General features: G+C 45.8%; 1 protein-coding gene across 2 annotated transcripts; it reads right to left on the reverse strand.

The window, feature by feature from the left end:
- Window positions 1-25,835, reverse strand: jag1b (jagged canonical Notch ligand 1b). Of its 2 annotated transcripts, XM_069690112.1 has the most exons (26): window positions 25,507-25,835; window positions 24,937-25,242; window positions 17,629-17,680; window positions 14,840-15,097; window positions 14,358-14,418; window positions 12,015-12,145; window positions 11,800-11,919; window positions 10,421-10,534; window positions 10,218-10,331; window positions 10,019-10,132; window positions 9,518-9,564; window positions 8,892-9,065; window positions 8,374-8,524; window positions 7,307-7,471; window positions 7,086-7,199; window positions 6,821-6,934; window positions 6,540-6,653; window positions 6,007-6,123; window positions 5,243-5,270; window positions 4,821-4,906; window positions 4,105-4,218; window positions 3,902-4,011; window positions 2,617-2,856; window positions 1,932-2,063; window positions 1,590-1,731; window positions 1-1,002 (listed from the first exon to the last, which is right to left on the reverse strand). In XM_069690112.1, exons 1-26 carry the CDS (start codon window positions 25,561-25,563, stop codon window positions 527-529), a joined length of 3,651 nt encoding a protein of 1,216 aa, XP_069546213.1. In that variant the 5' UTR covers window positions 25,564-25,835; the 3' UTR covers window positions 1-526. The 2 variants fall into 2 exon arrangements, with proteins under 2 accessions (XP_069546213.1, XP_069546214.1); XM_069690113.1 differs by lacking the exon at window positions 10,421-10,534.
- Between the last annotated feature and the right edge of the window lie 1,935 nt (window positions 25,836-27,770).

Genomic DNA, 27,770 nt, shown 5'->3' on the forward strand with positions numbered 1-27,770 from the left:
CCGCCCCGGAAAAATAAAAAATAAATAATAAAGTTGATCTTTTTTTTTTCTCATTTGACAGTTGCTGAAGTCTAAAGCTGAAAAGGCACTTTCTCCAAATAGAACTAGAAAAAGAATTCAAACGCATACTAAAAATAATTAGCTCTAGTGTTGAACACGTCGGGTAGTTTTAGTCATTGTACAACAATTACACCAGGAGCCCCTTCCATGTGTCCACTACATTTGTTTTTGTTTTTTTTTGTTTTGTTTTTTTAAAAAGGGAAATTAAATGCATAGGAGGACACTTTTGCAACTAGTTCTACAGTGAAATGTATACCAGTGCCTTGTGTTTCCAGCCAACCAAAGCAACCGTCACTGCCAGTGTAAGCCAGCTTGTCAAAACTTAAATTAACACGGGGAATATCTGAAAATACTGAGGGGTCACAACTGACATGACCGTATACTACACATGCCGAAGCTCCCCCGTTTCACCCACCACCTGGGTGTGAAGGCGTAAGGCTTGGTTGCACAGCAACACAGCTGTCTGCTATACAATGTAGTCCATCCTGTTTATGCTGTTTGCTGTCTCCAAGTCTCTGTTGTCCTGTTTATTAGTCCAATTCGGATGCTTGGATGTTGAGTTGGGATTGGAGACGGGCGCCTTCTCGTCCCTCTCCACCAGTGTGTACGCTGGCTGTTTGGCAAAGCGGCCCTTCTGTAAGTGCCTCTCCTTGTCGTCCTCATCCCCCTCGGGATGATTTGTCCTTATTTTGGCAATGATGGAGTTCTTGTTTTCGTAGTCTTTGATGGCCACCGTGAGGCCCACGTGCTTCTCTATAGGGTTCTTGATCTGGTTGAGCTGCTCCCGCACGTTGTTGGTCGTGTTGTCCTCGGAGCCACTCGCTGACGTCCCGTTGTGGTTGCTCTGTTTCCGCCGGCGGCGCATGCACCACAGCAAAATGGAGACCAGCGAGAGGACCCAGACGACAATCAAGATAGAGCTGAGGAGAGGCACTAGGTAGTCTGAGGGAGGAGGACAATCACAGGTCAAAGAGATGCCACAGATTTAAAAAAAAGAGTTGACTCCCAGATAAACAACGCACAGGAGCTTCTATTATGTTACTGCGTCGTGCCTGCTAAATCATTAGCATGCCGTTACCAGTACAACCTGACCTCTGAGCCCCGAACGGGAGGAGACTGCTTCTACTTGGCTGTGGCAGCAGTCTGCTGTCACCGTGTTGATGAATGGTGGACACATGCGGGAGTCCGACTAAAAGTCCAGCCAGTTGCACTATGAGCCAATCTAAAGCCATGGAGCCAAGCAGCTCTGCTCTTTCCATCCAAATCCTGGCTAGATTCCTTTTAAGCTCCATTACAACGGCCATGAGATGGCAGACCTGGGCGGTCTGAGCTTTGTGGGATGCTAAGGAATTATTTTTCATATACACATGACTTTCTTTGGTGCTCAGCATTGCTGTCATATTCAGGGCTTGGCTCTATCTCATCTATCTTTGAGGGGAAAAAAAAATCCTCCTACCCATTTCTACACATGTGTGTACAAGTCTGGAAAATCTCATAAGCAACAACCGGAGATTGGATTTGGTTCATACCAGTTTTACTGGGGCTTGGCACTCGCACTTCTGCGATGGCAGAGATGATGGTGTTGTTCCCGTTACGTTTGCTGACCAAGTCGATTATCCTGTCTGTGATCTCTTTGATGGGGCTCTGGTCCAGGTGATGGTCCTCTGTGGACTAAATGCAAAGAAGAAAGAAATCTGTGATTGTGTTGACTTGCTGTCACCTGACACAAAACTGCCCAAACTATATCCATCACGGATCCCATGAGAGTGTGTCTATGTGCTGCAGGCTATAAATCAGAGGATTTTTCTGAGTATGCATTAATAGAGGCCGACAAAACACATGGCCGACTTGCAGTGGGAGGAGGAACTCACGATGCAGACGTGGATCTCGTTGCTGGCTGAGAATGACGGGTCACAGGTTATGGACACAGAGTGCTCCAAGGAGAAATTCTTCACCATGTACAAGTGCCTCAGCTGCTTACACACTCCCTCCACAGTCAAGCCCTGGACACGAGGAAGAGATGAAGCAAACGTCAACATAAATGGAAAAATAGAGGGGCAATCAAGAGAAGAAGAAGAAAAAAAAAGGTTTTGGTCTGCATTTTGGCAGAAGGATCAACATCCTATCTGGTTGACATCCACCTAATTTAGATTAAAGACCACAGACTCATATGCCTGTCACTATCTGCTGTCATCCTTGTTAGGCAACTGGCGGGCGATCGTCCGATGTGGTGACAGAGTCGCCAGTGGTCCCGTTTAGCTCAAATCCATATTATCCTGAAATTAATCTCGCAGTGTGGTCGGGTTAACAGCGGATTGGCTGCAATCATGAATGCCGGATTCGCGTGGATGCCAAAACAAGATACAGAGACGAGAGAAATATTTTTCTATGTGAAACATTTCAGTCATGGACTCCAGAGTCTCTCTTTTTTTTTTCCTTTTGCAGTTTGCTGCTTCCATTCATTAAAGAGAGGTGGTGGGGAGAGGCATGAAAAATGAGCCCCAAGCCTGTTAATTCAATCTCCTCTTCCTCCTCCGCGATGCCTAGGTAACTCACTCGAGGCATGATCTCCTTGTTAAAAGTGAAGGTGATGTTGGCGCAGCTGTTGTCCTGGTAAGTGGAGCTGGGGTGGCATTTGGTGGGAGGCTGGGGAGGGTTGGAGTGCCAGCACTCTCCGAACTCGGGGCAGGGCTTCACAAAACAGTGGCCCTCCCTGAGGGGGATGCAACTCTGGCCTGAGGGACACCCGCCATGCCCTTTGGCACTGAGTTTACAAGACATGGGCCCGCACCACATCTGGAGAGAAAAATAGGACACACACACACACACACACACACACACACACACGGGTTATTCTTTAAATTAAAAAAAACCAACATAAAATGATACTTTTTAAAACAATGGTAGCTGTGTGGCTGAGAGGGATGGCAAGTCCACCACCCTGATCAAGACTGACATATCTCAGCAGGTATGGAAAACATTTCCAGGAAATTTGGTGCTGACATTCCTAATCCACACACAATTATTGGAATTGAACAAATGTCTAAAACTTTAAATTCCAAAATGACTTAAAATATCATAAATTTGTCTGATTTTACTTTTTTGGTACCAACTGAAATGTGTCTGTAGCTCTGACTTCCAGAGATTAAAGTCCCAAACAGAACTGTAAACAGGTTAGAAAAGTAGATTCAACTCCAGTTTTTCCCAGACAAGGATATTAAGTAGCTCTGCAAAGATCCATTTATCTCCATTGCATGCCAAAGGATATGCTTCTGTAATGCACAGCAAACACACGAGCTACTGTTTGGAAAAAGTACGGTAACATCAGGCTCTCTCTAAAATGTGCCTACAGTAAGTTTCAGTGTCCCAGATAATTTTCACCCCATGATGCATTTTGTTCCCGAGGGGAGCCGCATCATTGAGGCCTCATTGTTCGTGCGGTGGTTAGAAGAGCGTGATAACGATAGCACTCCTTCATGCCGCTACAGTAAATCACCCAATCACAGTGTGACTGGGAGATTCTGAAATGGCATCTGACACCAATTTCTAACAGGGCCATTGTGTTTTTCTTTTCAAAACAAACTATCACCGCTGCATTGAATTTGACACTCCCCAGCCAGCTCCACCCTGCGACAGTGTTGTTGTGGCCCAACATGGCCCGACCCGCCAGCTGAGGATGGTGAAGAACGAGACTCAACCACCGACACAATCTTTTAACTATTCTGTGCACGGTTCTCCGCAGCATTTTTCCAATTAGTAAACAATGACATCATGGGCTTCACAGCTGTACACCGGAAATATGTCACTTTTATGACTACATGTAGCGCAGAAGGAGTCGTACCTTCGTGCACACAACTTTGGTGTTGGAACAGTGGCAGGTGTTGCAGTCTTCGTCCCATTTGAGTCCGTCAGGGGTGACATGTCCATTAACAGAGCAGGGCTTTCTTGTCACTGTGATAAATACAAACACAATGTTAGAAATATACAAGAAATACAGTGTTTGTTGTGTGGATTAGTGTTTGATTGTCTTGTGAGGACTTTTACCTTCCTGACAGTGCGGTCCGGTCCTGTCTGGTGGACACAGGCAGCGATAACCGTTGATCTCATCCACACAGGTGGAGCCGGAGGCACACGGAGAGGACTGGCACTCATTTATATCTGTCACAGAGGAGGAGAGCGGGAGGTAAGAAATAGTTCCTCTTTATGAAATGAAGAGCACAGCCAGACACCACTCGCATATTGGGTTAAGCACACAAATCTAATCCCTAGGCTAAATTCACTGAAGTCATGTGTCCTTTGAACAGTACATACACACCAGTTCATAAAGAAAAAAAAAACAAGCAAACATCCTTTAAATCAGCACTGGATGTTTTTTGCCCCTCGCAGCCTTCTCCAAAGGCAGCATCATTAGCAGGTATGCAGGAGCTAAAGGCTGGACTTAGCAGAACAAAGGCTCTGCAATGGGAAAGAATGTGGCCATCTGAAAGCCTTTAAGAGGGAAAACAATCTGTGTAATCAGTGTCAGAGAGCATGGCTGATTAGCTGTTGGCCAGCTAAGCTGGTTTCCCCCGGGGACAGCAGCATGGCCCGGTGGAGTGACACCAAAATGGCTCGGCCTGGCCTCCAGCCCAACGCACAGATAATTGGCCGACTAGACCTTCCATTTGGGGTGACACTGTGATGCTGGAGCTGACAGCTCAAGCAGGGGGGAGGGGGGTGGGTGGGATCAGGGAGGAGCCGGAGGCAGGGTTAATACTCACTGATCCGGCAGTCTGGACCCGCGAAGCCCGGGGCGCACTCACAGCGGTACCAGTTGTCCCCATCTACGCAGGTTCCACTGTTGTAGCTGCAGAATAAATAGAAGGAGAAGTTACAACTCTGACTTATATACACACCCATGTTTGTTTTTCAACTGAACAATTTCAGGCTCAAATTTTCTCACCAGCGATTTTTCTCAAAAATAAATGAAAAGCAGTCAGTCCTCTTTCGCATTATTTTTTATATTGTGTTTGGGAGTTCTCAAAAAGTTATCTGATTGCATCCCAGGAATGACAGACAAGGGAGGGTGTAGGCCAGTTTCTCAGCAGAGAGAGAAAAGCCCGCAGGTGAGAAACTCCAATACAGGAGGAGCCGCTTGTTTACAGCTGACTGAATTGACAGGAAATGTTTGGGTTCCACTTACCATGGGTGTGGACTGCAGTCGTTTGTATCTGAAAGAAAGAAAGAAAAAAAAAACGAAAGGGAGTGAGAGTCAGACAGCATGTATTGAGCTTGTTGTTTTTTCTTCCTCTCTTCATGTGTGTGAGTATTTGGTGCACATGGCAGCAGAGAGCACGTCTGAGCTTGCGTGTGCGGAGGCGTGTTGGGCCGGTCAGGCCTGGATGGTGCGCTGCCTGATTACACTGCCTTATTAACAACACAGAATCAACTCTCACCCATCAACACCTCCACACCCAAAAATTTCCACCCAGTCCCCCCCTCCCTTTACAAAAAGTTACAAGAGGAATTTATGTTTTTGGAGTACATGCTTTCAGGGCAGGGATCCCAGCAAAGTATAGGACACAGAGGAGGGCTGTAGAACAAGCAGACATGTCACTATTTGGACAGGAATGCAATGAGGAGAGAGGGGAGAGAGGGGTGTGTTTTGGGACTTGGAGAAAAATGGGGGAGAAACATCTGTCTCCACTTTCCTGAGCCCTTTCCTCCTCTTCCTCCTCCTCCTCCTCCTCCTCCTCTCATGGCCGGCAGCAGCCAGGGAGAGAGGAAAGAGGTTTAAAAAAAACAACAACCCAAAAACAAAAAAAACCTGACAGATCAAAAGATGATGGGAGAGTCAGATTTTAATCAGCTGCAGGACTTCACCTCTGAGCTCGGTAGAACAGGGTTTATCATCATTTAATAGCAATAACTGTCCACAGTTATCATTTCCATCACTGGCTCTCTTACTCTGAGTGCACGTGGGACCCTCCCAGCCTTCCTTGCAGACGCAGGTGAAAGACTCGCCCGTCACCACGCAGGTACCTCCGTTCTCACATGGGTTCGGGAGACAACTCGAGTTTTTGGCTGAAAGAGAGAAAATAAAGGAAAAAGATTATTTCTGGTCAGCGACCTTTCTTGAACAATAAACAGGACGAATTATAAACCTTAAACAGTCGAAGGAGACCGCTGCTGTTGGTTTCGGCTTCTTTTGGTTTCTGGTTTTTTTCTACATTCCTCGAGTTTGAGGTGTATTGTCAGTGCAATCGGGGATTTTAAGCGGATAGATGTCAGCACTCACAGGAGAGGGAGAAACGGGGCGAAGAGGGAGATGAGAAGGGAGGGAGCGCTGACAGAGTGAAGGGATAAAAACTGTTTGCGGACCTCGCACATCTGACAGATCTCATTAATATCCGAGACAAGACGGAGCTCTCCCACAAAGCAGTCCTCTCTGTGTGTGAATTGGAACCCTTAAACCAAACCGCTGGGACTGTGTGACTCACCTATGTTACATGTCGTTCCCTCCCAGCCCGGGGAACACTTGCACTGGAATGTGTCAACCTCATCGTGGCAGGTGCCTCCATTGTTGCATGTGGCCTCATCACACTGACTTTCACCTGGAGGGAGCATAGAAACGTCTTAAGGTTTAAACATGACAGAATAAACACACATACACACACTAAGTATACAAGATTGGGTAATTACATACAGCCATAAGCACATACCATGAGCCTGCACAGACAGACTACACTGGTGTGGGAAAAAACTAAAAAAGGGCTCTTACGGGAGTGGCAAGTCTTTCCCTTCCAGCCATTTTTGCACTCGCAAAAGAAGTCAGTCACCAGGTCTCGACATGTCCCTCCATTATGACACGGGTTGGTGCTGCAGTCATCGATGTCTGATGAAGACATTACATGGGAGCGTGATTTATGTGCAGCATATCAAACACATCATCAAAGATACTGTTCCTTTATGTTGAAACATGGGTTGAGCGGTTCCAATGAGGGAATTGCGGGTTTGTTTTGAGGTCACGGGACGGTCTAACTCACTGATCTCGCAGTGTTCGCCCTCCCAGCCGTCCCCGCAGATGCACTGGTACACACTGACTTTGTCGATGCACGTGCCCCCATTGCGGCATGGGTTGCTCTCGCAGTCGTTGATGTCTTTGAAAAAAAAGAGGAGAAACGTGTGAGACTGACGATGTCTTTGCAGATGACAGACTGATCCGTCCTGATCGGTGGTGCCTTGTATTCTGTATTTTCTTCCTTACTCTCGTGGCAGTAGGTGCCTCTAAAGCCCTCCTGGCACTCGCAGCTGAACTGGCCGCCGGCCTGGCTCCGACAGCGGCCGTGAGGTCCGCACACGTTTGACGAAATGTAGCGCTCCCCTCCCGGCGTGCTGTTAGATGCCACTGCGACTGTGCAGCTGTCAATCACTGCAGAGAGGAGAGAGCTGGTTAAGAAAAGCACGTTTGATCAAACGCTCGTTTCAAACGATAAAAATTCAGTTCGTATCTCCCGACTGATAAAGGAAGGATGGGATGGGAGTTTAGTTTATCACCGAGGGTTATGAACCCCTGCTTTAAGTTTACATTAAAAACAAGAGATCCAAAGTGAAGAGGAGGCGATTGCAACAGGATACCAATACAAATACCAAGAAAATTGTTATATCCCCTGAGAAAAACAGTATCATGCGTACAAATGGAGAACAAAAATGAATGATAGGAGAAACGGTGATAAGCTGTTATGCTTTCATAAGCAATTCAGAGAGATCTTTTTCATTCTGGATTGAAATCCCTTCCTTTCCCCCTGTCTGATCAGGTTAGGTGAGGCGGGTGAATGTGCCCCCCCTCCCCCTCCCTTCCCCTGTAATCACCTAATTCTTGCCAAGAGCAGAGAGAATCTCACCGTCTGCTATCGGACTCTGTGGTTGGTCCACTCACTCAATTACACACACACACTTGCACACAAACTGAAAAATGTGCACATTCATTGAGGGGGAAAAAGAAAAGGTAGCCCACCAAGTCATCAGCAAGAACACACACGGTGCTATCAGGCCTTTGCCAGATTTTCAGGGAACTTCAGAAGAAGGAAAAGTATTTCTGAGGAGAGGAAAGGGGGGGCACTCATCGAGGGAGCAACACTCAAAAGAAACTGCTCACCTTGGCCAAGAAGCTTCACTGCATGAAACTAAAATATAGGTATTGTACTCATGGGAAAATGTGGGCAAAGTGTTCAGGCAAGTGGTGAATATCTGACCTTATTCAGCATTTTACTACAGCACAGATCACCTTTCAGAAGCCTTCTGGAAAAGAGCAAAAATCTGGTGGTGGCGTACCTTTACATGTGGTGGTGCGACAGTGGTCTTTGAGGTGAGAGCAGTTTTTGCCCTCATAGTCCTCTGGGCAGGCGCAATAGTAGTCTGTGGCCAGGTTGAAGCACGCCGCTCCATTCTGACATGGGTTGGGCGAGCAGTAATCAATATCCAGCTGAGGAAGAAAGGTGGTGAATAGAGAGTGGTAAATCTGATAGTTTCTGCTACAGAAAACAGAGCAAAAAACCCACAGCATCCTCCCTACAGGCCTTGCCAGGAAACAACACACGCACAGCACTCGGAGGAAGGGGGAAAAACAAGGCAGAGACATAGGAGCCGTCCTCTGAGTCTGGGCTTCAGCGCTGAGGAATGTATCCCACTGTAGCCAGGAGCAGCTTCAACAAAGCACTCCCTTTTAAAAAAGGAGGACTGTGGAACAAAAGCCATTTAAGAGGGCGGGGAAGGAAAACTTTACAACAAACCCAAAGACTAGCAGAGAAGCTTCAGCTGGTAGATGACAGAGGTGGGGAGTTGAGGCTCACCTGGCAGAGGTTTCCTGAGAAGCCAGTCAGACAGAGGCACTGGAAGCCGTTCACTTCGTCCTGGCAGCGGCCGCCATTCAGACAGGGCGAGCTCGCACACTCATCGATATCCCTCTCGCAGTGCTCGCCGGCGAAGCCAGGGGGGCACGAGCAGCGGTAGCCATTTACCAAGTCCTGAGAGAGAGAAGCAGGGGTTAACCTCATGTCTGATTGACTGCTTTGAAAAGGGTGGGGTCTGAACAATAACTGTCAAACCAGGGCACAGAGTGAGGAGGGCAGGAGAAGGTATTATCACAGCGCTGCAATTATTTCAACACATTTTCCTGGCACGGGCTCAACACAATAATGTTTATGGTAATTCAATCTAGTGTGGTCAAGAAACTTGTGTGTCCCTCCCTGAGAAACCCCTCTGAACCCACTCCACTCAGATTTAATTTCAGAGGAATTCCACAACAATTCCACTGTTGGTTTGGAGAGAACAGTTTACAGCAGCTATTTATATAACCACTGTAAATGTCTCTGGCTTTGACAAAAAAGACACAATAAAGCAAACAAACAAGCTGGCAAACAAAAGCAGCTGATACCAGATAAAGCTTGATGTTGGGGTTTTTTGACCCGACACCTACCTTGCAAGTTCCCCCATTCTGGCACTGGTCCTTGCAGTCGTTTACATCTGCGAGAGGAAAACAAATCTGAGGATTAATTCTGAAAGCTTGACTAAATAGTCCTTTGAAAACAAGTCTGTGCTTTATGTTTCCCATGCTAGCGGCTTTTAAAAACATTGTCAGAGCTCGGGAGTGCTGTGCAAGAGTTGGATAATGTGGCTGCAAAAATCAGTGCAAAACAAGAGTATTGAGCAATCCTGTCTGCTGCCAAGTGAAACTAGTCCTGGGATTGTTTTGAGCCACCCCTAATAACCACAGCCGTGGCCACACACAGGGCTAATAGTGATACGGCAGATTCATTTACACTGCAGGGAGAGACTGCAACTGGTTTATTTAATGCATTTGTGTTGCAGCTTTGATTCAGCATGTTACTGAACAAATGGAAATAAATAAATAAATATAAGAGGCAGGAGCCGGACAGGTGTCCTGTTCAACAGCTGCAGCTGACAGCTTTCAACTCACTGATGTCGCAGTTCTGCCCCGACCAACCAGGGAGGCACTCGCAGAAGTATCCGCCAATCAGGTTTCGGCACGAGTTGGCATTGACGCAGGGCTTGCTATCGCATTCGTTGGCATCTAGACGGGGGGAGAGGAGCAGTTAGCAGCGTGTGCATATGCAGTTGACAGCCATGAAGTGGTGGAGAGAGGCTGGCCGGCTCACCTATCAGACACGTCTTCCCCGTCCACTGAGACGGGCAGTGACACTTGTAGCCGTTCACCAGATCTTGGCAGGTACCTCCGTGATTACAGGGGTTTGGAGCGCAGTCATCAACATCTGCGTGAGAGAAGTCAGCTCAGGTTAATGATGGTTCCTTTGTGAGGGCGTTGACATTCAATTGGTGCTGGTCGGTTGAGCAATCTTACTGATAGCGCAGGAGGGGCCGCTCCAGCCCGCCGCACACTGACATTCATATCCTTGACTGGTTTCTGAGCAGCTCCCTCCATTAGAGCACGGATCAGAGAGACACGCGTGTTCGGCTAAAAAAAAATAAAAAATAAGCACGAGTCTTATTTTGTAATTCAAAAAAATAAAAATCTATATTTCTGCTCTTGTGGCTGCCATTAAATATGTCACTGTCAACACTGTTATCTACTTCTGCCTCATTACAAGTCAGATGTAGAAATGCAATTCATCCCAGGAAACCCTCCCTCCTCTGACCAATCAGTCCCCTCTGTTACCAGAACACTTCCAAAGGTCGACTCCTTTCCTCACCCGTCCAACCGACCCCCGTCCTCCCCTGCCCAGAAATCCCGCTCAAAATCCCCCTATCTCACTCTCATTACCCGCCCCGGCAGACCACACCACCAGGAAATCATCTTTCATGCTATGTTGACCTGACCAATGCAGTGTGACTTCCCTCTGACTCCCCGCCATTCTTCTTCTGAGCAGCGGCACAAGATGAGAGAGCAGCGGGAGAGAGAGCGGGAGAGGGGCAGCCGCGGCCCCAGAGGCTCTCCTTTCTGGACGAGTTAAGGATGAGTGGGTCCCGAGTGAATCAAAAATGAATGATTCACTGGAGGAATAACTATGCAGTCGGAGGTGATCAGCCTCTTGGTATGCCGTGGGGGAGGAGGGAGGGAGAAGGATGCGGCGCTGCACCCTGGGGCCTCAGTGTTACAATAGGCTGACGTATCCCCCTGGTCTGCAGACCTCCCGTTACGAAGGGCACGGTTTCCTGACATCTCTGCAGTTAAGCTGTCAGCACCCCGCGAGGCTCAGATTTAATGAGGAAAAAACCATCATCTCCATGGTAAGTGCTCGCAGCAGCTGAACCTCCACACCACACCCATCTGTCTGGAGGAGCAGAGGGATGACCGGCCCCTGAACATCAAACCGCTGGATTACCTGATTTGGGGGCCATTTACACTGAAGTGGAAACAGATTATTGCCAAGTTACCACCTCCTCTGATTACAAACTCAAGGTACCTCTGACCTTTTGTCTGCAAGCTCAGTGAGCACAGAACACTTATTCTGACAGAAAACATGACTTTGAAAGTCATTGAGATCCAATCTTTCATTTTGAAAATAGATTGTTTTATTCTTAAAATAAAAAGGGAAGTTTCACTTCTCAAAAAAATAAAACAAAGATTCAGCCTGAGCAACATAAATGTCTTTGGTCACAGACCTAAAATGTAAGCGATAGTTTTTAACGGGCTGAGCAGTGAGACTGAACGTTATCAGTGTGTCTTTTCCTGCTTACCAGCAATAATTCAGCTACAGAGGTTGTATCACTACCACTCACCTCTCTCACAGTTGGCTCCAGAGTAACCCTCAGCACAGGTACACTGGTACTTGTCAGGTCCCGTGTTGATACACGTTCCTCCGTTCAGGCATGGCTGGTGAGTGCCACAGTAGTTCAAATCTGGGAAAACAGTGTCACACAGTTTTAGTTTGTTTGCACACAACACGGGGACGCTCCTTAGGCAACTGCAGCTGAAATACGGGAAGGAAATTAACCTTTATCGCAAAGGTGGCCGCCCCAATTGGTGTCGCACAGGCACTGCCAGGGCTCCACGCAAGTGCCGTGTACACAGCCGGGGTGGGGGATGCACTTGTCGCAGTACTGGCCCTGCCAGCCATACAGACACCTGCAAGACACACGGAAAGCCATGCCATCAGCCAGGAAGAGGGCAGAAACTTCAAAAAACATAAAACAGACCAAATACGCACACACACACACACACACACACACACACACACACACACACACACACACACACACACACACACACGCCGTGGCAACACATGCAGAATCTTCAGGAAAATTCACAACAAGGCCTGATAATCTGTGTGGTATCTGATAAATGCTAATATCTTAATCTCCCATTTATTCCAGATTCCTTCACAAGCGATACAGCGATAATCTGAATTTAATGAACTGCACATTAGCAGATGCTGCATGGAGCCGCACAAACAAAACAAAGAGGCAGTATTCTCACCCTCACAACTGGGCTGCATCTTAAAAGACCACAAATGAATCTTAAGTAGCAGGGTGTTTATGCAACAGCTTTTAAACAATACTTGGAGACGAGGAAACAGAGGAGCATTTAGCATTTTACCAAACAGAAAAAAAACAAAAAACACTAAATTACAGTTCCAATGGGACCTTTAGCACAGCTAACATTAGCATGCGGCCAGACGCCCCCTTTAACGACACTGTGCCTGTGGCTTGGCAGTGGCGACATTCTTGCAGAGGAGTGTTGGGCCCTCCTCTCTGCTGTTACACTGCTGCTCGTCCTGGTTCCCATGACTCAGAAGGAAGGCTTGTGCCCCGGGGCACAAGACAGCCTGCTTACCACAGAGATGTCCAGGTCCATAATTACCCTGATAATGCTGCCCTTTTTTTCTTCCTCGTCTCCACAATTAAGACGGCAATCCAGCCTCACTGATAAGTCCGCTCTTTAAAAGGTGGCGATACAGTTGCTGCTCTGGAGTCCAGCGACAGGAAACGCAGCGTCCCTCTGGGGGAGCGCTGCACTGATTAGCCACAAGAAACGGACAGACTGTAAAAATAAACGTGGTGGTTAAGTAAACCTCAGTCTGTGATTAAAGAGCCTATTCTTAAAAATGCGCTAATCCTCTCCATGAGAAGTGGCGCAGGAATCCCCAGCAGGACCCCAATTTATTTACAGTTATTACACAGCCAAATTACTGGGGAATGGGACATTACATTGTGCGGCACTGCTGATGCACAAAAGATATTAACCCACCGACTCATACGAGTTTTTGTGGCTGTGTAGGTAATGCTTTCAAAACCTCTTTCTACAGCCCATAGATGCACTGTTATTACTCTATTAGCAACAATGAAAGCCGAGGGTATCATTTAAAACTCCAAGAAAACCCCATGAAACGTTGTCAGCTGTGGTTCTGCTGACATCACCGTAGTGAAGAGGAGGCTGCCCGGCCTGCAGCCCGTGTTGCTACATGTTGTTTAACACGCAACAGCCCGATGGTGGGAAAATGCTCACTGGCTACAATAGTAGTAGAGCTTGCTCGGAGAGTTTGTTGGCAGGGTGTACATAAACAGAGTTAAACCCAGAGATTTAAATATAGCCACACCTGCGCAGAGACTAAAGCAACTCAAACCTCTCGCCAGCCAGTGGCCACACAAGCACTTACAAGAAACCCGATGATGTCAAAAGCTTGGGAAAAACAACAGAGCAACTGTACAAAGCGAACAAACCTGATCGTCCCTGTGCTTGATTTATAGCCAAATCAGACAACTAGGAAAGCAACTAATGCCTGAAACTGTGGGAAGCGTTGGGCAGCGCAGGGCCTCCTCCAGGATGAAGAGGAGATGCAACTGTTTCTGCACACAATGCCCCAGCTCTGATATCCATCTGTTCCTGGCTTTTCCTCTGGCTGTGTGCATAAACAGCATTAGGGAAGCCATTAGCTACATAAACAATACACTTTAAGGCTCATCCGAGTGTTACACATGATTGGACTGATAACACTTGCCTCATTAGAGGGCTCCATTCTCTAGCATGGAGTCGCGGCGGTTGAGCCTCTCCGGTCCGAAGCACGGCGAGAGATTTACAAGCAGCTCAGCCTACATCTCTGTTAAACCCCTGGTACTGATAGTCTCTTGGCCAGAGAACCGAGCACGTCTGTGCCATGACAGAACTGCTGTTTGGCCACAATCCCTGCATATCTGAATAATCCACACCACAGGCTTCTGGCACTAACCCTTTCATAGTAAGTAAAGGCACTTAAACAAGCCATGTTCGACATGTCACGTAGTAAAAAAATCATTGATAGCAGACCAATAAATCCTACAGAGCAGGCCCGGCCACTTACTTGCATCCACCTGGCTCCTTACACGATCCGTGTTCAGTGCTGCAGCCCTGTCGACATATAGCTGGAAGAAGCAGAAGAATAGTTATTTTACTGCACGGTAACTGGATTCAAACTCAGCTCAGTTTTTAGCACACTCTAATTATAGCAGTAAATAATATAATTACAGCCCTCTCTGATATTTCTGTTTGCTAGAATAAACGCTGCTGTTGACATACAATCATGCTTGCCCATCCATATACAATGGCGGAATATTTAATAAGAAACAGGGAAAAACTTTATTTGAATGGAGGGAGGAAGAGGAAAATGCTGTGCAAGTTCAGAAACAAAGTCTACCATTCAATGCAAGCGACGCAACAGACAGTGTATCAGCATGAATCACAGATTACAGTCAGGCTGCTCATTCATAGTCATACATACTAATCCCATTAATATTCCCATTTCAGAGAGATTTCTTCACATGCCGCTGCCTCCGCAGGGCTTACCCGTGTTGCAGTCAGGTCCAGACCAGCCTTCCAGACAGGTCTTGTTTCCGTTGTAGTCACACGTGTAATGTCCAAAGAACTCATCTCTGGGCCGGCAAAACTTGTTGCAGCCGAAGCCGTAGTAGTGCTCGTCGCAGCTGACCCGGATTTGGTACTCGAACTGGGCGACAAGGCCGTTGTGTGTCAGCTTCTGCCAGTGTGGGCTGGGGTTGATCATGCCAGAGTGAGAGGCTTTCTCTATCAACTTCCCATCTGCACCTAAAACATCAATTTAGACACGATCAACTTCACCTGTAAGATTTCCACTGAACATTTTTAACCTCAGCTAAGTTGGTGTTCATCAAATGTTTGAGCCTGGGAGAGAGCAGTGGAATGCAGCATCCTACATGACGCTTTTGGGTGTTGCAGTGTTCTGCTTGATCATACAGTGGGAAGCCAAAAATGCCCCAAAAATTCAGACACAAATTGCAGAAGATCTCTTACATAGCAGATTATATGTAATTAAAGCAAGTATGTGTGCCGGAGAGGAAGAAAAGTACAAGAAGGAAATGCAGAAAAAAGGAAAAGGATGCCTGTAATGAGAACTTTTAACTGCTTTTTTTCTCACGCTCCCCGTCCAACTCTTCCTGCTTGCTTTCTGATTCTCAGGTTTACAGCTTGAGGACATTACTGGTCTCCATTGCTGCCCTCTGCATCTGCTCAGGCGAGGACAGAACCGCAGCCGCCATAAATTACAGTGAGAGGACACCAATGCCACAGTCACTGCTGGGAAGCCTGCCAGCGTGCCATCAGCACTTTTTTTCCAGGCAGCCTTCCTCACATGCACTAACAGCAGTCAAAAAAAAGTAGCGAAGTCAACACTTTCACATACTTAAATGATTCTATCTCCACTTCAGATGAGGAGCAAAGGCCCAGTCTGTGTTGTGATTGTAAAATACACACAGACTTGGACCCAGAAACAGACTTATTTTCTTGTCAAACACAAAGAGGTCACAGCTCTGTCAAATGGGCAAGGACTGAGCTGGGAGCCAAGGGCTGTAATGAGCTTCACACAAAGAGCAAACACACTCAAACTGAGTAAACACGCTCAGCCCAATCTCCAGACTGCGACACGGTCTACGCACGAGCCCCGCGCATTAACAGCACTCATTCACTCGCACATGTAGCACTCGCTACTCCATGTCTAAATCTTCCACCTGGGAGAGAATGAAAAATATGTCACGGCCATTATTTACTGTGCTCACACAAGCAGAGGTGGTTGACCGCGCGGGGGTGAGTCGCTCCTCTGTGCAGTATGATGCAACGCAGTGCAGTTGGAGGGGTGGGGGGGTGGCCTGCTGTCATTTATTTACTGTGCTTTGGTGTGTGTATAGGGGGCAGAGGGGTCGTGAAATCACAGTGACCAGTAACATTTCACAGTGGTCTGGAATCCAGAGCTTCGCTGTGTGGCATTTCTCTACCGACTGCTGGCCTGCAGCGTCAGGAGTAACACACCCCGGCTACCTGCTGCCTGGCCCGGAGCTCAACATAAATCAAACAAACTCTCAAAAGTTTACAAAGGTCATGCTTGGGAATGAAATTGACTTTACAGAAGAAAAAAAAAAATCCAAACTTTTAAAGCTATAAAAAAAAAAAAAAAACTACTTTTCCTCAAACACTGTTTATACATCATATAAAAATGCTCTGAAGTAGAAAGATGAGAAAGGGCTTGAAATTTGAGTGTAATACTAAAGCCAACTTTTTATTTTGATGAGGAATCCGTGAGGACAGCCTCTACTCATGAAGCTAACAGAGCTGCGAGCTAACCTGCTGGAGCTCAGAGAGGCTTAACCAGCATCCAGTGTGTACATTCAGGGGGCTTTTTACACCAATGCCCTAATAGCTCTCTGGGGAGCGGCAAATACAGCAGAAAAGACTGAAACCTCATTGAGCTCGAACACGCATAAACAAGCATGGGATGAGGCCCTGCCCTCATCTGGAATCACCACGCTGTCGCCAACCTGACCACCAACCAGCAGGAATCCCAACAAGTTAATGGCTGAAACCAAACTTGGCAACCAGAATTTAGATTTTAACTTCAGCATGTTAGCACCGCGTTCTTCCCACGATCGTGAGAAGAACACCCAGAGTCTTTGAGAAGTCCTCCACTGTTCCTGCTCGGAGCTCAGCCTGCAGCCCACCTGTGCCAGACGTAAGTTTAACCTACGAGGCTGCATAGCTCGAAGGCCTCAGCCCCCCTGCGTTGCGGCTGTCGGCCGGCTGCAGCACCCGGCAGGTCGGCTGGATGAACTCTGTGTTTCACGCCTCAGTGACAGTGAGCCAGTACGACCCTGACCCCGGCTGGCAGCACCTGCCATCAGTCATCGGCCAAATAAAAACATTTTCATAGTGGGGGGGCAGAGTGGCCCCTCCTATAGAAAAAAAAAATACCTCCCCTCCTCTACCTCACCACCCCACCCATTTCTTTTTCTACCCCCCCCCCCTCCCCACTTCCTTGAACTGCTGTCCTCCCATACAGGCACCTGTCAACACTTTAACACACACACACACACACACACACACACACACACACACACACACACACACACACACACACACACACACACACACACTTGCGCACGCACACCCAGTGGACCATGTGGAAGAGGGCAGGGGGTTCAGGAAGAATAAACTTCCTTTCCTGACCTTCAACACCGCTCTTCCAAGGCACTGCCGTGAGGAAGGGGGAAAGGTGGAGAAGAGAAGGGGGAGGGCAAGATGGAGATGCCAGACGAGCAGACGTAACTCACCGCTGGTTTCATTGTTGAAGTCCAAGGCTTCCACTATCAAAGTGTAGGACCTCTGAGGAAGAGAAGACACAGATACAAGATGTGTTAGTGAAGAGCAAGGAGTCACAGCATCATAAAAACATGACCATTCAATGGTACAATGATGGATATTTTACACAGAACGGTCAATAAACACACAAACTAACATGTACAAGGCTCTGGCCTGTTTACTCTTTTACAAATATCCCCTTCTGAGTCCTAGAATCATTAGGTCTGATGATAAATAAGCAAAGGGATCAACGTATTTTTCTTTGTAAATATATCATTTTCAGTTCTCCAAATCCAGGACTTTCCAGTTTCCCTATGACCTCAGCCAACTTGCCAATGACGTTTCATCTTCCTCTCATTGATTTAGTTTGCAAACGAAGCCCAGAACAGAAACTGCTGCGGACTTATAACAATGGTCCCGTTGATCTGATTAAGAGAGGATAAGCCCGAGATGGTGCAGAGGTCTCTTCATGATTAGAATGGCAGACACATGGGCAGCGGTCTGGTCTAGCTGGACACCCAAACCCAGCAGGAGGGTGTCTGACATGCCAACAACCAGCCGTGTGCAGCAGGGCCACGCAGCACACACTCACTGGTAATGACCAGACGATGAAATAGCACATAAAAAAAGGATACCTTATACTACAAAGCCAGAAATATGTCTTCATCTTAGCCACTGTAACCTCTTTTGAAACTGTTTTTCTCAAACACAATTTTTCCACGTTTATAAAATGTGGCGAGAGAAGGCAGTGGATGACTTCCAATGCTCTGAAAAAGCACGGTCAGTTCTGTTTTGCAATGAATGTGGGGTTTTTAATCTCATGCCAATGCATAAAATTTGTAAAAAGCTGCTGTGACAATCCAAGCGGAAGTGATTAAAGGACACTGCTTTTTAGGCAAAGTCAAGACGGGCAGAAAAATGGAAGCACAAAAAAAAGAAGGGGAAAAAAAAAAAGTGTACGAGACGAATAGAGCCAGAGAAAAAAAAAATGTGCAGGAAAGCAGAGACAGAGAGAGACTGAATGAGGGCTACACTCTGGAGGGCCTGTCTAGATTTCAGCACTCCTGAAAACGCTTTGTCCGATTCAGGGTCGGTAGCGCTCACACCGATATCAGTTTACACATTTGCCCTGCGCTGTGCCGCAGCCATGAGGGAACGGACAATGTGTCTGCGAGTGCACATGACACAGCCAGAGAGAAAGTATGCGATTGTGAGAAAGTGTAATCCACTTATAGTGCTTGGGCATCCGCTAGAAACACCTACTTGTTATATTCACACACTTGCTTGCCTCCGAACAGCGCTGCTTGGAGGCATTTCAGAAATTTTGCATTGCCGCTTCGCCTCTTTGCTGCGATGACTTCATGGTAAACAAACCTGCTTGAAGGAAATCCCCTGTTCAATTTCCACAGAGAGAAAGAAAAGGGGTATGACTCACTCCTGAAGCTTTTTTTTCCTCTTTTCTTTTCAGGGCTTTACCTTGTTTTCTCAGGCATTCAACTTTCCATCTTTCCAGGAGACATTTGTCTCATCCCATGCCAGCATTTCACTGCAATCACGGCAGCCATTATTGGAAATTCAGTGCTCATCAGCAAAACTTTACAGTATATTCTGACTCACAATTGGCTGCAATTACTTGACACACAGCTCCAGTGAGTGAGTCAGTGGTAATGTGACACCTCATCATCTACAACCACGACCCAACCTACAGCTAGTTATTTTAACAGTAAGAACAAGAGTCCTCTGGCTTCTCTTCAAGCATTAAGTTGTGTCATGGTAATGCCTCGGTGCTCACCTCCTGGTCCAAAACTTGATGCAGTTGCAAATGAGTTTTAGCATACTTCCATTTAGGGGAGTAATTTTCCAGCCTAAACAACGGCATTCAACTAAATAATTACAATAGATTTCACTGTATGTCTACATAGACCTTTAAAACATCTGTTTCCCAAACATGTGGTGAGCTCATCTGAAAAATGGGAACTGAGTATTTCATCCATTTCTCAAAACTATAAAATTAGTTATTACTGCAACATTAAATTTACGTGTTTATGACGAAAAGCTTTGAAAAAAAATGTTTTACGCTCAAGTTAAGTCACCCTTAAAGTGACCTTTCAATCTATCTGAACATGTTTTTGCTTTGCACACTCATTCTCATTTTACTGGCAGTTACAGTGGGAACAACAGTGGATTCCTGCCAACTGAAAACCGGCCTGGTTTACCTGCGAAAACAAAAGTTCACAGTGACCAAGACGGATGGGAAAGAAATCTCACTTTAGGTGGACTGCGGTGGTTAAAAGACATTAAGTTAAAAAATGGGGATGGGTCATGATTTGAATTTTCAAATAGTCGTAAAACCAGAGTTTATGTGACTATTGTCTTGTCTTGAAGAATATATTTTTCCTTGCTTTTAAAAGCACCTGGTAGAAATGTGTTTTACTACTGCCTGAAGGTGGTAGTAATATGCCCAAAAGCTGTTTTCTAACCACAATTAGGCAACAAAAGAAGGAAGAGAAGAACACGTTACTACCACGCTCCAATAAAACATGTGTCCCTATGAGATTGGATGCTGCATTACAAACAGCAGAAACATGCAACAACAACAACAACAACAACATTGTCAAAATGTTTGGTGTGAAACTCCTTAAAAAAAGAAATAAAATGAAGTGTAAACTCTGCCAAGTAAAGCTAACAAATCATTAGTCTTCCAACAACAGTGAAATGGTTCCCAGGCAGCAGATATGGAATAGTATTTTTGCTTACAATGCCCAACCCTGTTTAATAGGTTATTCGTGTATTCTCTGAGGGGCAGATCTATAACAACATGGAAACACACCCATATCTTGCACTATTTGGACTTGCCTCAACATGGAAGCTATTGCACCAGTGTAATCATTATCACCACAGACTGATCATGCATTAGTCCTACATTAAAATGATTCAGGGCCACGCCATGAAAACTAATATAAAACATACGCAGCTTTGATAACACTACTTTCTATCTTGTACTTGTGTGAGATTTTTGGCACACTCAATGTTGCTGTACAATGTTCACATGGCAAAAAAAGGCTTGATCTAAAAAGTAGCCTCACCATTATTGGGATGTTTGGTTTCATACTAAATAACTGCTTCCAGAAAGTGAGATACTGCCCGACTCCTCATTCACTAACACCCCATAACTCTTTGGCGGTTATCAGCTTGGAACCGTCTGCCACTGCCAGGTTCACTTTTCCCAGGCTCCCAGCTGACTCACAACTTCTCTTTGAACTACAGAGCACACACACTCACACTCACACTCACACTCTCTCTCACTCACACACACACACACACACACACACACACACACACACACACACACACACACACACACACACACACACACACACACACACACACACACACACACACACACACACACACACACACACACACACTAAGTGTGGCCATATGTCTTCTTATCTTTTCTGGCCAAGCAGACACTGTCCAACAGACAAGAAACATAAGCGATAAAGATCATTCCAGTTCGAATCACACCGACTTGCCAAAGAACACTACTGAATCCTCTCAGTCGGGGAATTTTCCTCACACACACACACACACACACACACACACACACACACACACACACACACACACACACACACACACACACACACACACACACGAATGAAAATGGAGCCATCTGATGTACCATCATTACAAAGATATTTAACAAAATAAAGAGAGGTATGTCTCGTGGAATAACAGGCAAAAGTCAAAGGTCTAAACGAAGGCAAGGCAGAACAGATTAGACCGGTCTAGGCCTACACTCAGCACAGAGGAAATGTAAACACTCTGGTCAAAGGGATGTTGACCTTCTGTATCAGTTTTCCTGAGTCAATCACTTCAATAGTATCGACCTGCGATCTAACCAATGATCTGGGCAGCTAAGTAACACACCCTATTTGACATAAAAGCCAGGCTCAGTCCTGAAAAGACTCACGATCACCTTCAAAGACCCTGATGGACTGAGAGGAGGGAGTGCATTGTTTCCCCAAGAGATTTTCATCACAACAGGAGTTGGAGAAAGACTTGTACAATCAACAGCTTATTAAATATCCTGTAAAGGTGCATCAGCCCAGGATACGAGAGAACCTCTCCCAGACAAAGAATCTCCCCTTTTGCCAATTAAAACAAAAGACACTGTAAACAGATTTCTTGCAATGCAAACAAGATCAAAACACGAACCCGAGAACGGGACTCAAAGTCATATCGAGCGTTTAACCAAACAAGCAGCTAGTCATCTTGTGTTGTGCAAGGGTCACTAACCACTAAGGGAAACAAAAACAAGGCACAGGTTAGCCCAATTAAATGTACTTTGAATTCATAGCATGGTTCTACGCAGCTTGAAATAATTCCGATAAGCAGTGAAGCCATTATGTAACGTCACACTCACAAAACAGTGCAAGTAAAAAACTTTTTTTTTTTTTAAAAGTCCTTGTTCAAGCAGAGGGCAGGGTGAGGTAGAGAGAGAGAGAAAAAAAGAAAGAACACATTTCTCTTCTCTCTTTCACTTGAGTAATTTGCACTTAACTGCCACATCAGAGCCGACTATATAAAACAAACATGTCATTACTCCCACAGCAGCCGGCGGGGCTCACTCTCAAGGCTGAGCTCACCTGATCCCAGTTCTCAGACTGCTCTGACTTATCAACAAATCAATCACAGGGATACCAACATGTCTTTGGTCTCAGAGCCTCACCAGCATCAGTGAAAGATGGAGGAAAATTATGCTGTTTAATAAGATTAGAGAATGAGGCAAGCTCAACTTGGGGTTGATATGTTGCTCAAGAAGAAACTAGTTGCAAGAGAGCAGGTAAGTGCTTATAAAAGCTCAGTTTAACCTCTGGATACATCAATCCAATTAGAAAACCTTACTTTTTGTTTTCCTTTTAAAAGGTGTAACATGGGAAAACATGAGGTGGCCACAGAGGCAAGGTCACAGTCTGCCTGGGAGCCAACTTCATCACTGCTGAGTCTACTACAACTGCTTCCTGTAGCTTGTCCTGTGCTGGAATTACAGCTGCACTGCCTCTATTATGCTCTGTAATCCTCACTGTAGTCACTGAGGGCACACTATTGTCCCTGCTTGATACACTGTGAGGGCCCGGGGTAGCTGGTAGCCTCACTCCTCTGTGGAATAAAAAAAAAAAGCATGAAGTAGACATTAGTGACTCCATACGGGGCTCTAAAACACTGTTGCGCTCACGTTAAAGATGTCCGGCCGGCATCATTCAGCTGGATGCCTGGCTACCTGATCTAAGCACATGTGTGTAGCCTCATTAAGTGCAACGGTTACTGTGGGTGGCAAGGTTAAAGCGATGAAATGCCTGGGGTCCAACCGAGCGTGACTTAAACAAAGCCCTTGGCCTGGACAAGAGGCCATGCAGCTCACAAGAGAGGGGATGAAGGGAGGGAGAGGAGAGGGAGAGGAGGGGGGGGGGGAACGCTCCATGAACTCAGAGTACCCAACAACCCAATTGCACCACACTGCCATCTGTCCACAACAGCCAATCAACTGATGAAAAGGACAAAGAGTGATATCATACCTAACCTGACAATTGTTAATGTGCACTGAAGTAAAGCACTTGAAGTGAAGGATGAGAGAATCTCCTGAGCAGCTCTGTTCTTTCCCAGGCCTCAATCTGGCTGCTCCAAATTCCAGTTTCTTACACCGAAGTTGTGGTCAAATTAGTCACCTGAGGTGTCCGAGTTCACTGCCTGATCGGCTAGCTCTGATATTTCCACGTATCTGCAGTTTTTAACATGCAAAGAACATCCTTCATTAGTTCAAGGACATGTAGGCCGGTGTGGGAGAAAAGAAATACGAGTGAACCTACTAGAAGTTCCATTTCAATGTCAACACGTGCTGTTCTCAAGCAGGAATGATTGTCAACCAGTAAGATGAAACTAGACTAGCTGCAAGGGGTTCATGCCAACTTAGTGTTGCCATAGTGTGAACATAAACAGAAGCCTTTGTCTTTTAAAAATGGTGTGAGGCGCCAGTGTACAAGTGGAGAGCAAATTAAAAAAATACAGACGATATCAACTTGTATGCTCCCCTGCTGAGAACATTGTTTTACTGGCAGATCATAGGGAAAACACAAATTTAAATGACCTGTTCTGCCTCATAGGTACTCACATAAAAACATGAAAGGAAACCACACAACTGTCCAGTTCTCTCACCTACTCAGGCCATCAATGTGCACAATGCTTGAAACTACAACAAGAACTTCCATCAAGATTGAGGTAAAAATAGCCTTGATGTAATTGGACACACACACATACCAGCGGACTGTGCCTTTAACCCATCAGGCACAGTAGAGGAGTTTGCGGGCCAAGCTGTGGGGCCAGTCAGTCTGTGCACAATCCTCCTTTTTTTTTTCTTTTCCCCCACTACATTGAAATGTGCTCCAGCATGGCAAATCATATCTCTCACAGAGCTACAACTCTCCCACAGGCCTGTCAGGCCCATTTATTTACTCTGCAAAGAAGAGCTGACACTTAAGGAAACCTGAAAGTGTTTTTTTTGTGTGTTTTTTTTTTACTGTGGAGTTGCAGCACTGTGCAACATGAACAGCTGCCAGGGAGGCAGAGGAGCGGAAAGCTGTGACAATGAAGCTGAGCCAACATTTTAACTCAAATATTGATCTGTTGAATCGTGCCAGACAAAGGAACGGTTAAATGGGAACATTTAACAATGTAAAAAGTAGCATCCAGCCTATGTAAACACGATTTTTTTTTTTTTTAACAGGAGATTTAGATTAAAAATGGAACAGTTTCTCAATATTTAATCTTAACTCATACTGATGGCTCAAATTTACTGAAAGGTAAATCCAACTTTTCTATTGATTTCTCACTAACTGACCCTAGAAGCAAATTCTGACAACTCGGGTTTTACAATGATATAATATGCAAAGTAGTGTTAACAACCTGACGCTACTTGGACATGTTTAGACCTGATGGAGAAAACTACCTGCACCTGGTTAATTAGCGCAGAAAACGAGGAGACCGGGGGGGGGGCTCTCTCTCAAAAGGCGAATTCACAGAGCTAACTACCAACAGAAAAACTGCGTCTTTGTTTGTTGTGCTTTCTATCCACTTTTTTTTTTTTGGGGGGGGGGGGGGATGATTGACGTGCAGTAATTGCGCGGAATTGCCCTGCAAACAGACATTTTCTCCCCCTTTTTTAAAATTCTTTGTTTGGAGATGCGCGTCAGGAAAGTATTTGTGAAGTCTCCACTCACCGGCCAGGCAAAACTGAAGGGCAAAACTATCCTGGATTTGTCATTCCTGACAGAGCTCTTGAAAGAAAAGGTATTCCCTCCGAGGACAGGCGTAGATCCCATTCCGAAGCTGCAGGGCCCTGCAGCAGAAACCCTCGACTGGTATTCCTTCAGGCAAACTTTAAAAAACGTATCGCACTCGTCCCGTGTGCATTTTCTATCCGCGGTGCTCCGCGTGCCGTCACAACACATGCCGCTCAGCAACTCTCCGTTCACATTATGCATCGATAAGATTTGCAGCTCGAATTGTCCGGATCCTTCCGACACCTGTTGGGAGACAGAACAGTGAATGCAGTGGAAAACTTTGACCTGATTATATACAAATGCAAGAGCTCTAACACTGTGCGTAAAACTGGTCTGACTTGGTTACTGGTTTACTTTGCAATTGCAGCAGTCTAACTGCACACAATTTTGCATGGTGACATATAATGTTAGCAGAGCCGTGCGCATATAAGGCATACAATCAAAGTACATCCAAACGGCTGAACTGAGCGACCTTTCCCGCTGTTTGCGCCGAAGTAATCCACGTACCTTCGCGAGAAAGTAGAGTAAAAAGGCAGCAACGACTGAGCCCCGTCTCAAAATCATGCCTCCGGACTGCTGTTGCCACTCGTTTGTACTAGTCTGCTGGCCGACACACGGCACCAGAGCTCTCCTCTGGTTTGAACATGCACGAGTGGGAAACAACAGTTTGATCAGCGGAGCACAGGTTCCCAATTCATAGAAGACCTCTTCTTCCTCGTATGTCCCTCAACCTCTGCTAGCGTCTGCGCTTCTTCGTGATCCAACAGTCTCCACTTGTTGTTGAAGAAAGTTTACACAGTAGCCATGCGGCGGCCGAGCCCACTGCTGACTGACTGACTGACTGACTGCTGGTCCGAGCTGGAGATGGCTCCACAAGTTGAGCAGCGAGGGAGTGTCTGCGGGGCCCCGTACCTCCATATTCATGAGCAGAGAGCCCGCCCCTCTCATATTATGAGGATAATCATACACTCCCGATTGCTTCTGAGGACTCTGGCAGTGCTGTGGTGGAAAATAAAAGTGGAAATAATCTATGACCTAAAGTCATATTGATACTCATAAGTCATCACAACCACAAACCTAAACATATTTGAGTTATATTTTCAGACACGCATCAGTTCATACCTCCTCCCTCCTTTTAGGAGATTTTATCTCTGGACATCCCGCATTAACTGCATACTACACTCACCACAATTTATACTATTATTTTACCTCATAAAGATTTATGTCGGCTTAAAAGGTGGATAGACCCAGTTTAGCTGGGTTTTGCTCTCCTCTACATTTGTGCCATACTAAATCATCTGGACTGCAAAATGAGCTTGCACCAAGGCCAGTGCTGAGTCAAGGGCATTTTCTAAATGCATGGTATGTTGGACAAGCCTTGGATAAAGAACATAAAATTCCATTGAAGGAAAATGCTCAATATGTCCACATTTTCAGCATATTTTTCTCATAAAAAAAACCAAAAACACATTAATTTGAGGAATTTGAATAAACACAGACTGTGAAAGCTAACAATGTGATGGTATTAGGAGTGCACACAACAGTGCCCCAGAGTGGCAGGCCTGTAGGTTGGGTTTTATGCCTGCCTGAGGAATGTCACACATTTTAAATCACTTTCAATTTAATGCTCTTTTCAACAATCAACCTGTAGTTTATGTGCAAACAAAACACCAAGATGAACATTAGTTTGAATGAATCCCCTGCAGGTCAGATTTATAGCTTCAGCGTTCAATTCATTGATGTGGTCATATGAATACTCTGACAAATTGCTGAAACATATTATTACCCCAGTATCCTTCCAGTGTCAAAGGGCAATTGTGGCCAGGTGTATCTCTGAGGGAAGGTAATCTGTGAACTGGATCAGTGACTACACCGCTCATATGAGAGGATGGAAACCCTCTCTGCCCCTGTGGTTAGTGATTTGTGTGGACCAATTACACAGGTCATTCAATGGGTCACTATCAAGGAAACACAGTTGGAGACTGCAACACTGCAGCGTAAGGAGTGTATCAATCAGTAACCATGCAGTGTTTCATCATCACACTTTATAGCACTTTATGAGGGTGTCATACACCTCAGATGTATGCGCTTCCACCTGGTAAGCAGAAAACTCTTGCGTTTTCTCAGTGTTGTTGTTTGCAACTGTATGAGTAACCAAGGTGTAGTTCATTGTTTTCACTGGAGCAGCAGTGCAAAAAGCTTATCTTAACTTTGTACGGTATGGTACAACCGGTGTATGGTAGTTTCTGCATGAATTATACCAATGTGAGTACTTTAGCAGTCTTAATACTAGTGGTAAACTTAAAATATATTCAAAGATGGATGCATGTAAGTGTTATTTCTGCCATCTTAAATCACTGCTGTCAATATTCAGATGTCACATTTCCTGTGGTTGAACTTCAAGATGAAAAATACAACTCCTTCCCTGCTTGCCTCAGTCACTCAACTGATAGACATCTCAGGTTACAGGCCTCATTGAAATGCCCTCTCTGGGTAATTAGGGTTAATTGGAGGAGTTTTTAACCCGAGGCAGCATTTATTTTCCTTCTTTCTTTTTTTCATGATGGACAAGCCAAATTTGAGATTGTAGACGGTTTAAGGTGGGTGGAGGTGGGGGGGTGGTGCGGGACCCTGTCTAGCTATGCCCCAATGACCTGCCCAGAGGTGATGCGTGTGTTGGCGGAGGGGGAGAGCTGGAGGGAGAACATGTCTGACATGACAATGAGGTTCAGCAAAAAAAAAAAAAAATCAAAATAAACTGTATCTTTTTT

Source organism: Brachyistius frenatus, unplaced genomic scaffold, assembly GCF_029030835.1.
Source record: "Brachyistius frenatus isolate BFR_SWC_R1_liver_20210118 unplaced genomic scaffold, ASM2903083v1 Contig_8, whole genome shotgun sequence".
NCBI classification, from domain to species: domain Eukaryota; kingdom Metazoa; phylum Chordata; class Actinopteri; family Embiotocidae; genus Brachyistius; species Brachyistius frenatus.

Excerpts from the sequence above, each read along its gene's own strand:
- jag1b (XM_069690112.1), bottom strand. The coding sequence starts at position 25,563 with ATGATTTTGAGACGGGGCTCAGTCGTTGCTGCCTTTTTACTCTACTTT. Across the intron at positions 5,271-6,006 it reads GGGTCCCACGTGCACTCAGA|ATACAAACGACTGCAGTCCA; the intron begins GTAAGAGAGCCA and ends TCTTTCTTTCAG. Across the intron at positions 4,012-4,104 it reads CGGACCGCACTGTCAGGAAG|TGACAAGAAAGCCCTGCTCT; the intron begins GTAAAAGTCCTC and ends TATTTATCACAG.